This window comes from Littorina saxatilis, linkage group LG3 (genome assembly GCF_037325665.1).
Source record: "Littorina saxatilis isolate snail1 linkage group LG3, US_GU_Lsax_2.0, whole genome shotgun sequence".
NCBI classification, from domain to species: Eukaryota; Metazoa; Mollusca; class Gastropoda; order Littorinimorpha; family Littorinidae; genus Littorina; species Littorina saxatilis.
Genome location: NC_090247.1, coordinates 61,324,077 through 61,337,415, shown reverse-complemented (window position 1 = coordinate 61,337,415; position 13,339 = coordinate 61,324,077). Strand labels below are relative to the sequence as shown.

At 41.6% G+C, this 13,339-nt stretch overlaps 1 protein-coding gene and 1 long non-coding RNA gene across 2 annotated transcripts; both read right to left on the bottom strand.

Moving 5' to 3' along the window:
* Positions 1 to 959: 959 nt before the first annotated feature.
* LOC138962852 (uncharacterized) lies at positions 960 to 9,080 on the bottom strand. The gene is made up of 4 exons (XM_070334818.1): positions 8,917 to 9,080; positions 8,209 to 8,337; positions 6,212 to 6,391; positions 960 to 5,172 (listed from the first exon to the last, which is right to left on the bottom strand). Exons 1-4 carry the CDS (start codon positions 9,041 to 9,043, stop codon positions 3,083 to 3,085), a joined length of 2,526 nt encoding a protein of 841 aa, XP_070190919.1. The 5' UTR covers positions 9,044 to 9,080; the 3' UTR covers positions 960 to 3,082.
* A 35-nt stretch (positions 9,081 to 9,115) lies between these two features.
* On the bottom strand, positions 9,116 to 11,528 carry LOC138960997 (uncharacterized). Its single transcript, XR_011454114.1, has 3 exons — positions 11,464 to 11,528; positions 10,893 to 11,138; positions 9,116 to 9,963 (listed from the first exon to the last, which is right to left on the bottom strand). It is a non-coding gene; the product is annotated as an uncharacterized lncRNA (long non-coding RNA).
* Between the last annotated feature and the right edge of the window lie 1,811 nt (positions 11,529 to 13,339).

The window sequence follows — 13,339 nt, the reverse complement described above, 5'->3', positions numbered from 1 at the left end:
GATTTACTCACAAGAAGATATACATTTTGTTGATATACATTTTATACGTCTCGACTTTTCTTGTTTAATATTGTCAGCATCCTAAATTCTCACGAAATACATCCTTAAATTGGTTACTTTTATATTTAACATTCTCATGTTTAAGATGACAATACTGAAATTACTTGTTTTCCTTTGTAGACAATATCTAATACTAACACTGATATCAAACCCGCTGGTTTTCCACTGTTTAATAAGTAAAAGGCATATCATTTCAATTAGTGTTGTTAACTGAATGATTTCTGTCAATTTGCTCATGAATGATGGTATGTATGAAGTACTAATAACTTCAGAATACGACATGTCTCATGGCAATAGAATGCAAGATCGGTGTTTGTATTCAAATTGATTCTTGTTTTCTTTAACAATGTACATGCTGCGCTGAACAAATTCAGTAAAATTATGAAAGTATGTTACAAACTGGATAATTATGCTGTGTTTGTGTGTGTATAACAGAGTGTACCGCTTGTGAAAGTGAGAGAGAGGGAGACAGAGATAGACAGATTGTGTTTGCGCACGTGCACACATGTAGGCTTATGCCTCTGTTTGTGTGGGTGTGTGTGTGTGTGTGTATGTGTGTGTGTATGTGTGTGTGTGTGTTTGTGTGTGTGTATGTGTTTGTGTGTGTGTGTGTTAGTGTGTGTGTTTGTGTGTGTGTGTGTGTATGTGTGTGTGTGTGTTTGTGTGTGTGTGTATTTGTGTGTGTGTATGTGTATGTGTGTGTGTGTTAGTGTGTGTGTTTGTGTGTGTGTATGTGTTTGTGTGTGTGTGTGTTTGTGTGTGTATGTGTTTGTGTGTGTGTGTATGTGTGTGTGTGTTTGTGTGTGTGTGTATATGTGTGTGTGTATGTGTTTGTGTGTGTGTGTGTGTGTGTGTGTATGTGTATTCCCCCCACACACACACAAATGCGATGCTGTCACTAAACTCATCTCGAATTTATTTTCATGACTGCAACATTTTGCATTTTCAAGTTCAAAAATGTAAAGTATTGTGAATTAATAATTATTGCTGATATGGTGTTTAAAAAAAAACCCAGGCAGACCTGTTTTTAAGCTTAAAATTAAAACATTCTTTGTGTTAATATTAAAGCGAGCACAGCAGAAAAGTTATGAAAATATCATATAAAAACGCACAAATACACGCATTGTATTTTGAACAAAGCACAGGTAAACTAGCAACGAATGCAGCAGGTTAAAAATTACAGAACGTATAATTTTGGTTCACACGCATTTTGGATAAGATATTAAAGAATCACAATGCACATAACCTAACAAGAAAAGCGAAGCATTACAATTGACACAAAACAAAACAAACTATTATTTTCTTGACTACAAACTTATTTTCTTGCACGAAGAAAATGCAAAAGTAAAAATGTACATACATAATAAAATGAGAATAGAAAAAAAACATCACTCCGCCTTTGAATCAGAAGCCAACAGTAGAGGACCAAAGAACTCTGTTAATTCTTCTTCTTCTTCTGCGTTCGTGGGATGAAACTCCCACGTGCACTCGAGTTTTTTGCACCAGTGGAATTTTACGTGTATGACCGTTTTTTACCCCGCCATTTAGGCAGCCATACGCCGTTTTCGGAGGAAGCATGCTGGGTATTTTCGTGTTTCTATAACCCACCGAACTCTGACATGGATTACAGGATCTTTTCGTGCGCACTTGGTCTTGTGCTTGCGTGTACACACGGGGGTGTTCGGACACCGAGGAGAGTCTGCACACAAAGTTGACTCTGAGAAATAAATCTCTCGCCGAACGTGGGGACGAACTCACGCTGACAGCGGCCAACTGGATACAAATCCAGCGCGCTACCGACTGAGCTACATCCCCGCCCACTCTGTTAATAAAACGGACTGCTAACCTTCACATTTTTTCTTAACATTTGATCAATTTTGATTCAATATTTTCACATAGACCGGGAATCGAAACGAGGTGATGGTGTATGTGTGTGTGTGTTTTGGCAAAATGTGAGGCCGCACTGTGGTGACCTCCTTTTAAGCAAATCGATTGACATTTTAGTCAAACATTCCTTGACTCGGTCCGGACTATGGAATTGCATTTCAGCTTGGAAGCTTACAAATTAAGTAACTTTCTTTCTTTGGTGTTTAACGTCGTTTTCAACCACGAAGGTTATATCGCGACGGAATTAAGTAACTGGTTTGTTCATGAAAGTTGTCATTAACATCAAATTTTCACTAACGTGATTTAAAAAGGCATTGTATTTCTTATCAATGTTTGAATCCTTATCAATTTCGGAATCCAAAAATATTTATGTATGTTATGTTAACTCTGAAAATGTGCTCAGAGTGGAAGAAAATCGGTTTATGCAGATTAGGTTTTATGTTGGAATGCTTCACCGAGACAAGCTCGACCCGTCTCGGTTTACGGGTTTTGCTAGCCAGGTTTTAGTAGTCTCGACGATTACTGATCCCAGGTTTTCAGTATGTCGATCTTTGTTTCAGGCCGACAGATTGACTTATTTTTTGTATATCGATTGACTTGACTTGTTATTACATGTTACTACATTGGAAGTAAGAAACATTTTCAACATCAAATACATACCAAGCACTAAATAGATAACTGATATTAACTGCAAATGCTATAAGCAACAAGGTGAAATAAAAACCTAACTTACAAAAAAGAAACCGACAATGCCCAACCCCCTCCCCCTCTCCCGCACCGCCCGGGGAAACACAACAAAATAAAAATCATTACTAACTCCAAAACAAAACAGCAACAAATTGTAATGTTTACTCAAAAACAGAAGACTGTCATCTTTTTAACTCACAAAGAAAGAAATCCTTAACATATTAGCCTATCAAAAAACACCATTTTAAGTCACAATGTAGGTTAAAATAAAGCAATAACAAAAACAACCACATTCTTATCGACTCGCAAACAGTCAACAACTGCATATCATAGAAAACAAAGAAAAGCCTAGATAATTAAACATGTACAGAAAATAATCGCAGAAGCAGAAAAGACTCAGATTCGATTTTAAACTTCGTCATTATCAAAACGATGAACATATCATTCATCAGAATTCATCCCAAACGTCTTGATCGTCTTCCCGCTCCTCAAAAGCACCAGGATCCTCAAAATGCTGCGAGGAGTGCTCCGTGTCTTCATCGTTGAAAATCTGATCAAGTGCATCCATAACTCCAAACGAAGAGGATAAATCAGACTCTGACACCAGTTCTTCAGCAGAACTCGAGCGACCTTCATCGGATGAATCTGCTGATTTGGACCCATCAGATGATCCAAACGAAGTAGCGGATTTCGATCTCTGTTTGGGAGATGCTTCATCTTCTGAGATTGTTGGACTTTTTGGAACGCCAAAAGCTTCAGACTGCTCCACAGAGTCAGACGAAGGAGACTCCTTACTGTTGAACGAACTGTCAGAATTAGTCTGATGTTCCGAGGACTGGACTGAATCACCCGAGTGCATCTGAACCCAACCATCTACGTTACCCTTATCAGGCAATTTGGATCGCTCGTTGGATTTGACGGAATCGCCAACACCAGAACCGAGAGATCCAACTGGAGACATCTTTGGAGAATCAGAATCAGGACGGCTATTGTCGCCAGTGAAACTGGGAAAAGGTTGTCCAGGCAAACTCTTCGAGAAGACATCACTTTGTGACGAGCCTATGGCTCCGGCAGGCTTGGAGGAAGTCGGTAATTGCTTAAAAGGCTGCGTTGCGTCAGGTAGACCGGGAGAGTTATGAAATGAAGAATGAACAAAAGAAAAAGGATCCTTCAAGAAAGAAAATAGAAAACTAGAATGTTGGCCCAAAGAAGTTTGTATCTCAAGCGTCGATTCAGTGGCCTGGTCAGACCTTTTGGCTGACTCTTCCACTCCAGCGGTTACAGCATCGTCAGTGTGTGCAGGACGCGAGCCAGGCTCACCACGCAGTTTTGCAGAGTTCTTACCCGTCTCCTCCGGGTCAGAGAAGCCATTGCCAGACACAAGCTTCGATAATTTAGCAGCAGGCACGATTTCATCCGATGGCTCCGAAGAGGACGGAGACGATTTGAAAGAATTGAACTGCCAGGAACCGTCCGATGTTTCGCCTGAATCCGAACTCTCAGAATTATCCAAAGGTGACAAAAGAGCAGAAAGCATGGTAGGATTGGACACGTCAGCTGTACGAGTGGCAGGGAATAGATTTCTATTATGGCCGAAACCAGAAAGCATGCTAGGATTTGCCACATCAGCTTTGCGAGTATCAGGCATTAACGAACCTCCACCATTAATGGAACAATTATGACGATGACCGTTGGTGCCAGCCTGCTGAAGTTTGTTCAGCGCTTCTCTTAATACCTGACCGGGAAAAGATCCTGGGGTCGGAAATTTTGCTTCAGAAAATAAGGCAGCAGGACCATGAACCCGTGAAAAATGTGCTGCTCCACTTGCTGTGTCTTTACCATCGAAATCAAAAGGAGAAGAGCTTACATGAGGATTGTCTTGTTCAGCCAATCCAAGACCACCTTTAGGACTGCCTTGCCTTAAATCCCTGTGAAACATGCTGGGCAAATGAAACTCAAAAGGAGGAGAGCTCATTAAGTGATCGTCTTGTCCAACCGATCTCAGATCGCTCTCAGAATCGCTCTGGTGTGAACCTTTGTGAAAGGAAGCGGGCAACTCCAACTCAGCGGAAGGGCCGACGAAGGTAATTTCTAATTCGTGTTGCACAGGTTCAGAAGCTTCAGATGCCTCTGCTTTGTCAGGGCGATCTACCAAACTGTCAAGCGACGGAAATGTATGTACAACTGTTGCTTCAGGATGCCAGGCATTGTCGGACTTGCGGGCAGGCTTGCGGTTTTTGTTGTATCTTCGATAGGGTTGGCGATTTGTGGAAGACATAAGAGAGCAGTGACGAAGATGGTCGAGCAATTTGTCGTTCTGGCGAGGCGTATTGACAAGACTACGAATCAGCTTCAGAAAAGGAGATACACTCCTCTCCGATTCGTGAGAGGACTGACGCATTAAGTCATTCTCAGTTTGTTGCCCTGTAAACCAGGGGTTGGTGGGAGGAAGTCGGTTCTGCTGCCGAGAAGACGGATACCCAAAGATCCTTTGCATAATGTCATTTTCCAGGGGTATCCTTTTTTCAGCAGGTTCTTCTGAAACAAACAATAGAAAACAATTTTGTTTAAAAAAATCGAATTACTACAACCAGACGTTGGCTTCCTTTTACCATGCTTCCTTTTTGTACCTGAATTTAAGTTTACATATTTTATCCTACATACGTGAGAGAGACACCCGTGAGATAATAATCGTTCAAATCACACGTGTGTAGGCCTATATCATGTAAATGAGGTCATGTCAAGCAAGTCTGGCAGGGACCTGTTTTTCCACTGCTTATGATGCCAAAGTCACCGAGACAAACGTCATTATAGAAACAAAAATTGCGCTCACTAATTACCCTCGATGAATCTTTAGAAGTAACACGTCACACCACACTTTCAGAGTGACGTTTCTTTGCTTTGACGTAATAGATTGCACGAGGCTTTAGAAGAGATCGTGGTTCCAAAACAAGCGTCTTCAATTTAGCTGCCTCGACTGCAAGACATTTTCAGTAAAATACACGTAAGTACAGTATGTAGGATAAACAGAATACTACATGGCTTGCTGTGTCGTACCAGATTTACACTCGTTGCTTTTTCAAATAGTGAACAGCTCGCTTTCGCTCGCAGACGGTTCAATATTTTAAAAAAACAACTTGTGTAAATCTGGTACGACACAGCAAGCCATGTAGTATTCTCTATTTGTTATTCTTTCAGTAATGTGTCTACTGCAGGTGTTAATCGTTCAATTGAGAGTCGACAATCTGCGAATGTTTTGAAATGTGGTTGGTGTAAACGCTGCATTAACTAAGCTACTTTGGAAGTTTACCTGTACAAGGAATGATCTAAAGAATTTAATTTAAAATTTTAAAAAAAAACGCGTATGCGCTAAAAATATGGACAACTACGTGCAAGAGTAAGTTAGAGTTAGCCGAAAGCAATTTCCTGACAACCGAGAGAATAACAATTATAGAAAAGAACACACGATTTTCATCTTACAATATCATACTTCCATATTGTATTGTTCAATTCTTCAAGGAATGAATTCACACATTAATTTGTGCAGGCTAAATACGAAAGAACTGAAACTACTCACCTTCGTGTTGAGGGTTAATGTTGATGACAACAGACACGTCGTGATGCGTCTCTTCCACTGAAGCCTCGTCACTGTCTTCGCTCTTGTCCATGCCAGGCACCAGAGGTAAGGACAGCGGTGACTCTTCTGATTTCGTTTGCTTGAGTGCTGTTGTAGATTCACCAGGTGGTCTGCTCGATCCTGCAAATCAGTTAGATGATGAAAGCAAAGTCTTTCCCATAATAGCACTTATGAAACAGATAATGAACTGATCTCAAGATCGTGTGGCTACTCGAAATATTTTGAACAGGCTGAATACGGCTTTTTTGTTCGTATGTGCGAAAATGCGACGTACAAGTAAATTTAACGTTTTGTTCTGTCTAGATAATAAACGTTTTAATTACCTACCATTCTTGTTTTTTTATTCTGAATTTTGGAACGTTGGCAGTCCATCTGATCTAGGATTCTGTCCCATATATAAACGAATGGCCCCCCTTTCTCGGGTCTGGGGGGGGGACCGATAGCTCAGTTGGTAGAGCACTGGACTTGAGATCGAAAGGTCTCTGGTTCGAATCTGGGCCGGGACGGACACGGGTCAACTTTATGTGCAGACCCAGAGACGGATACCACCTACACACGCATACATCAAAAGCCGTGAGGGTAAAAACACGAATCGTATAAACCAATTCATGTCCAATATAGGCGGCAATTAAGACCTGACGGACAATAAGCCCCTTAAAATTTACTTCTCGGATCTGACCAGGCTTTAACATGGGAAAAATTAATTTATTGATCTCTCTCATTCTTTCTCTCCCTCTCACTCACAAACAAACAAACAAGCACTCACTGTTAATTAATGCCTCACTGTTAATTAATGCCTCACTGGGGCATACCAACCAACAACTGCGTTATTGTTTCTCGTGCAGTGATACTTTCTTGATGAAACAATTTCAAAGGTTACCAATATCGCCCGTGAAGAAATTTATTCGTTAAAAAGATTACACTCTGCATAGACAGCGTCCAGACTACTGATTGTGTGAATAAACCTGCATGGCCAGATCTGAGATTGTGAATCGAATCGTTTTTATTCAAAGACTGGACCGGCACGGTAGCATAGTGGTAAGGCGTCCGCCCCGTGATCGGGAGGTCGTGGGTTCGAACCCCGGCCGGGTCATACCTAAGACTTTAAAATTGGCAATCTAGTGGCTGCTCCGCCTGGCGTCTGGTATTATGGGGTTAGTGCTAGGACTGGTTGGTCCGGTGTCAGAATAATGTGACTGGGTGAGACATGAAGCCTGTGCTGCGACTTCTGTCTTGTGTGTGGCGCACGTTAAATGTCAAAGCAGCACCGCCCTGATATGGCCCTTTGTGGTCGGCTGGGCGTTAAGCAAAAAAAATAAATTTTAAATTAAAAAAAAATCAAGGACTGTGCCGTTAAGAGGTGTGCGACGCCAAAAACACAAAAATGCCGAATTCGCAGAATCGGCAGCATGTTTGCTAATTAGGCGTGATGCGCAAAACTATTTAATTCCGCGCAAATCGACAGTGATTGTCCATATCTGTGTACATTCCATCACAAAACAAGAGCAGCGGGATTATTATTGTGTGTGAGTGAGTGCGTGTGTGTGTGTGTGTGTGTGTGTGTGTGTGTGTGTGTGTGTGTGTGTGTGTGTGTGTGTGAAAGAGAGTGTGTGTGTGTGTGTGTGTGAAAGAGAGTGTGTGTGTGTGTGTGTGTGTGTGTGTGTGTGTGTGTGTGTGTGTGTGTGCGTGTGTGTGTGTTTGTGAATGCGTGCGTTCGTGCGTGCTTGTTTGTTTGTTTGTGGGTGAGAGGGAGAGAAAGAATGAGAGAGATCAATAAATCCGTTCTATGTATACTTGGAAAGATTAAATTTGACAATAAGTACTTTACATCCTCTAAATCCCAACCCAACTTTTTACTCCCAGAAACATCCACAAGATTTAAGGAAATTAAACCCTTGACCTGCGACACGGCGGTTGTACGCCAAAGGGACCAATACCTTCATTGGGAAAATTGTTGATCACAGACTTATCCAGGTAGTCAAAGTCGTTGCCAGATCTGTTTGGGTTGGCTGCAATATATTTTGCCACATCGGGATCGTTGCAGGCTCTTGGGTCTTTGAGTTTAGCTGTTGAGTTTAATCAATCAAGCAAACCAAGCTAACTTGATCATATCAAATCCTGAGAAACCACAGTGGTGACGCATGAACACGAAGACAAGACTACAACTTATTAACATTAAAGTACTTACATACTAACTGGTGCGACACTTATATAATCACCACCTCGCTGCACACAAACAATCCCACCGTAAGGATGTAAAAGGTTCATTCACAAACATCACATTTGAATTCCTCCCCAAAAAGAATTATCACAAGACTTTTTATGAGAAAACCAAAATGACAACATCGCGATGTCACCTTATAGCTCACCTCACGATTAGCTTTTTTTTCTTTTCTTTTTTTTCTTTAATCAAAAGCCAACATTGTCAATCTTTTGCAAGAAATTCTACCAGGATATTTGTTTGCAGATTAAAACCAATGAACAGAATCAAAGGCATCATTTTAATTCAACTTTTTATTTATTCAAAAGGCCCTATTGTCAATCCCAAGCACGGATTATAACCAATTATCAGAATCAAAAGAATCATTTTAATCAACTATCTTAACACGCAATGGTAGTCAAAATCACATTTAACGATCAATTACCTGCTATCTTCCTGCCTGTTGCAATGAGGTTCTCTTCTGTCGAGTCAGTGACGTTATTGTCCACACGTTCCGCGCTTCCAGATGACCTCGATAGTTTGTCGTCAGTCTCTTGTGACGTCGATCTCATGTCATTGCGTACCTTTTCGTCGTTGCCCAGTGACGGCTTGCTGACGTCAGCTTTGTCGGTCACACCGCTGGTAGTTGTCCTTTCTGGCGTCATAACCTTGACCTTGTCAAACGTGTCGACGCTTTTGGGCTTCTCCGTTGACGTCACAGTCACGTCACTCACCAGTTTGTCGTGTATCTTCGGGCCTAATGGAACAGGAGACTTTTTTTCTTGTGTCAGAGCTACGTCGAGTGACGGCATCTCGGGCTTTTTTTCCAATGGTACCTTTGGAATTTGAAGCCTTTCATCGAACTTTTTGGTTGTTAGATCTGCGTCTTTAGAAAGCGCATTAGGTTGATTTTCAATAGGTACCTTAGGAACTTGAAGCCTTTCAGTTACATCGAACTTTTCGGTTGTTAGATCTGCGTCTTCAGAAAGCGCCTCAGGTTTATTTTCAATAGGTACCTTAGGAATTTGAAGATCTTCCGTTACATCAATCTCAATGTTTTGGGGCGTTACTGAGACTAGGAGCTGTTGTTCTGACGTGGCAATCACGTCATTAAGAAGTGTGTCAGATTTGTCATCCTTCCCTCGCGTGGGACGTTTTCCGCCTGACGTCAAGTCTGCGACGTTGATAAATACCTCAAATGTATCAAGTTTAGGGGTTGTGGAGATTGTTTCAGTCAGTGTCACAGGCTCTATTTCTCTAGGGTTTTTGAATGTATCAGGCTTTGTGTTTTGGGGAATGTTTTCTTCTGGAGTCGTTGTCACAGCAGGGACAAATTTGTCAGATTCAACAGCCTTTCTTGGAATGGTGAGCTTCTTTTTTGGTCTCGGGACATCCAGATCATCGGAGTTTTCAGGTTCATCTGACGTCATTGGCATGACGTCAGTGCTCTGTCTCCCCATCGTCTGATCCTTGCCTTGATCCAGATTCGTATCTAAGAAAATAAACAGAAAGTAAACAATATGGTCTAGAAACAAAAAGAGGATTTTACAACGCGAGCTTCTTCTTCTTCTTCTTCTTCTGCGTTCGTGGGCTGAAACTCCCACGTACACTCGTGTTTTTTGCACGAGTGGAATTTTACGTGTATGACCGTTTTTTACCCCGCCATTTAGGCAGCCATACGCCGTTTTCGGAGGAAGCATGCTGGGTATTTTTGTGTTTCTATAACCCACCGAACTCTGACATGGATTACAGGATCTTTTTCGTGCGCACTTGGTCTTGTGCTTGCGTGTACACACGGGGGGTGTTCGGACACCGAGGAGAGTCTGCACACAAAGTTGACTCTGAGAAATAAATCTCTCGCCGAACGTGGGGACGAACTCACGCTGACAGCGGCCAACTGGATACAAATCCAGCGCGCTACCGACTGAGCTACATCCCCGCCCACAACGCGAGCAATGCCGTTCTGATCGAATAGACGAGTTGTGGAAATAACTCTGTCGGGTTTGTATGGGTTGTGAAAGAGTGAATACCCTTGCTTTTAGTGAGGCAAACTTTCCACGCGTGCTCCTTGTCCACGTGTTTCAGACACACCCCTCGCTAGTGACTGGCCTGTAATGTTCTGCATTCTTTCTTCTATGGTTTCTTCTTTATTTTTTCTTCTGACAACACCGACACTGATGCATCTGTTTACCGGCTTACCGATTTACCTTTTCGTCTATTATTTAATTCAGTACTTCATATCAAATTTGGTATCAACAATTTGATATAACAAAAACTCTGGAGAATGCATTTCCATAAACCTATTAGGGACATGAGCTGATAATACGTTACAAAAAACAAAACAAAAAATGTCGAGACATTGTTTATTCTCAAGCTAACTCGATTTGATATAATGATACTAATTTCTATCCACAACGTTACCTGCTGTGTAAATCTCGTTCGATAAATCTTGTCTATCGTTGAGTAGTTTTTCGTCAAAAGCTTCGGCGTTTTGCTTCTCAGAAACATGCCTGCTATCTCGGGTTGGTTCTTTCTTGGCGACTTCGTTCACAGTCGGCTCCTCTCGGATGTTCCCGGAAACTGCCGATTCATCACGGAGTTTGTCGACGACGTTTGCGATTTTGTCGATCGCGCTGGTGTTGTCAATCCTGGATCCCCTCTGTTGTTCTAAATTTAGATGCAATTTGAAATGTTCATAAGGTCCTAGTGTTTTATACAACTGTCATACGATCCTAATTATACAAGAAAAATGCCATGCCGCAAGATTAAGTGAGTACAAGATGCTTTGTGATAAAAAGGGCAATTCAAATTTAACACTGATTCACGTATGATTCATTCAGCAAAAGCTGAACACACACTGTCACGCACACTGGGACACACACACATACACACACACACACACACACAAACACACACACACACACACACACAAACACACACACACACACACACACACACACACACACACACACACACACACACGCATATTCACCTGTGACAGGTTGCGACCATCCTAAATTGACACAGAAGACGCCCAGTACAAGGACTGGCAGTATCTGCAACAAAATGTACAGTCACTGTGTACTACATCAAGTTGGGAAAAAAAAGCTGAAAAGACATTCTTACTCTTTTCAAACACTCAACTTTAATTAAGTGTATTTAATCCGATTACACGTACGTACGTACATACATACAAGTTTACATTGAGACTGATTCTACAGTGCGAAAATTTAACACAATTTTACTTCAGGGGCATATGATAAAATGCGGCACTATGCGTCTGGGACTTTTTAGTTCACTGGCAAGCACAACAAAAATGTCCGTCGACTGAAGTGGAAGGCTTAAAACACTGAGTGTTCAAAATTAACACACCTTTTGCATACAGCGTGTTACAATAAACAGTTTGAACTACAGTTCATACGTTTTCCAATATGGTTTGCAGTGATGAGTCTCCTTCACATGCAGCTATCGAGAGGACGTCAGCCAGGCGTCAGCCAAAATTAACTTTAGACCGAATGTTTCTCCGCCAATTTCAAGCGGTACAGTTATCTTGATGGAGAAAAGCATGTCAAGATCTTGCAACTGAAGCAGATTTGTGATGCAATTCGATCGATTTTACCCCAAATTCGATTTATTCGAAAACGCACCGAGCGGTTACGTCCCTTGAATAAGAAAAGAAATATTTTGCGTTGAAGCTAATTTCAAAGTCAAAATACCATTTTTCATCACAAATAAGAATCCAAGGGGGGAATACATGTTTCAAAGTTCGACCAGCAGCACTTTGGATGGGAGGGGAATAGTCAGTATTAAGTTTGTTTGGGATAAACAAAGCCGGCTGACGTCATCCTTATAGCTGCAAGTGTCTCCTTACTTGTCTTTACACCAACCTCTTGACTTCAAAAATACGTACGTACTTTGATAACATCAACAAGGGAAACAACCGCTGTATATTGCCCTTTGAATTGCAGCAACGTCATTTCCTGCCCTAGAGATCATTTTCTTAGTTTTGGTCTAATTGTTATATCTTATATGTTATGGGTTTTTTCCCCATCCTGTTATAGCTACTTTCTTCCGGCGGTCAAGAGGTTAAGTTCGATTTATACAACAAGAAATGATCAAACAACACTCTGCAGAAGGAAGAATGGAACCGGCACGGTTGGCCTAGTGGTAAGGCGTCCGCCCCGTGATCGGGAGGTCGTGGGTTCGAACCCCGGCCGGGTCATACCTAAGACTTTAAAATTGGCAATCTAGTGGCTGCTCCGCCTGGCGTCTGGCATTATGGGGTTAGTGCTAGGACTGGTTGGTCCGGTGTCAGAATAATGTGACTGGGTGAGACATGAAGCCTGTGCTGCGACTTCTGTCTTGTGTGTGGCGCACGTTATATGTCAAAGCAGCACCGCCCTGATATGGCCCTTCGTGGTCGGCTGGGCGTTAAGCAAACAAACAAACAAACAATCTAATTGTGTGCAGGCCTCTGTGTGTGTGTGTGTGCATGTGTGTGTGAGAGTGTGCATGCATGTGTGCAAACAAAAGGAAGAATGGAAGGACTGAAAACAGTCCTAGGCTCAGATGCAAAACAAAAGAATTACAACAAAAGTAGCAACGAACGCCTTTCTGTATGAGGATACCCAAACAAAACCACACACAGAAAATAGAGAAAAAAAGAATTCTGTACTCACCGATATAAGTACAGCACAATAATACGAATGTTTGCTTATAAAAGCTTAAATAATACAAATTTTCGCTTATAAAAGCCACGAATGTTCGCTTATAAAAGCTTAAGAATACGAATGTTCGCTTATAAAAGCTTAAGAATACGAATGTTCGCTTATAAAAGCTTAAGAATACGAATGTTCGCTTATAAAAGC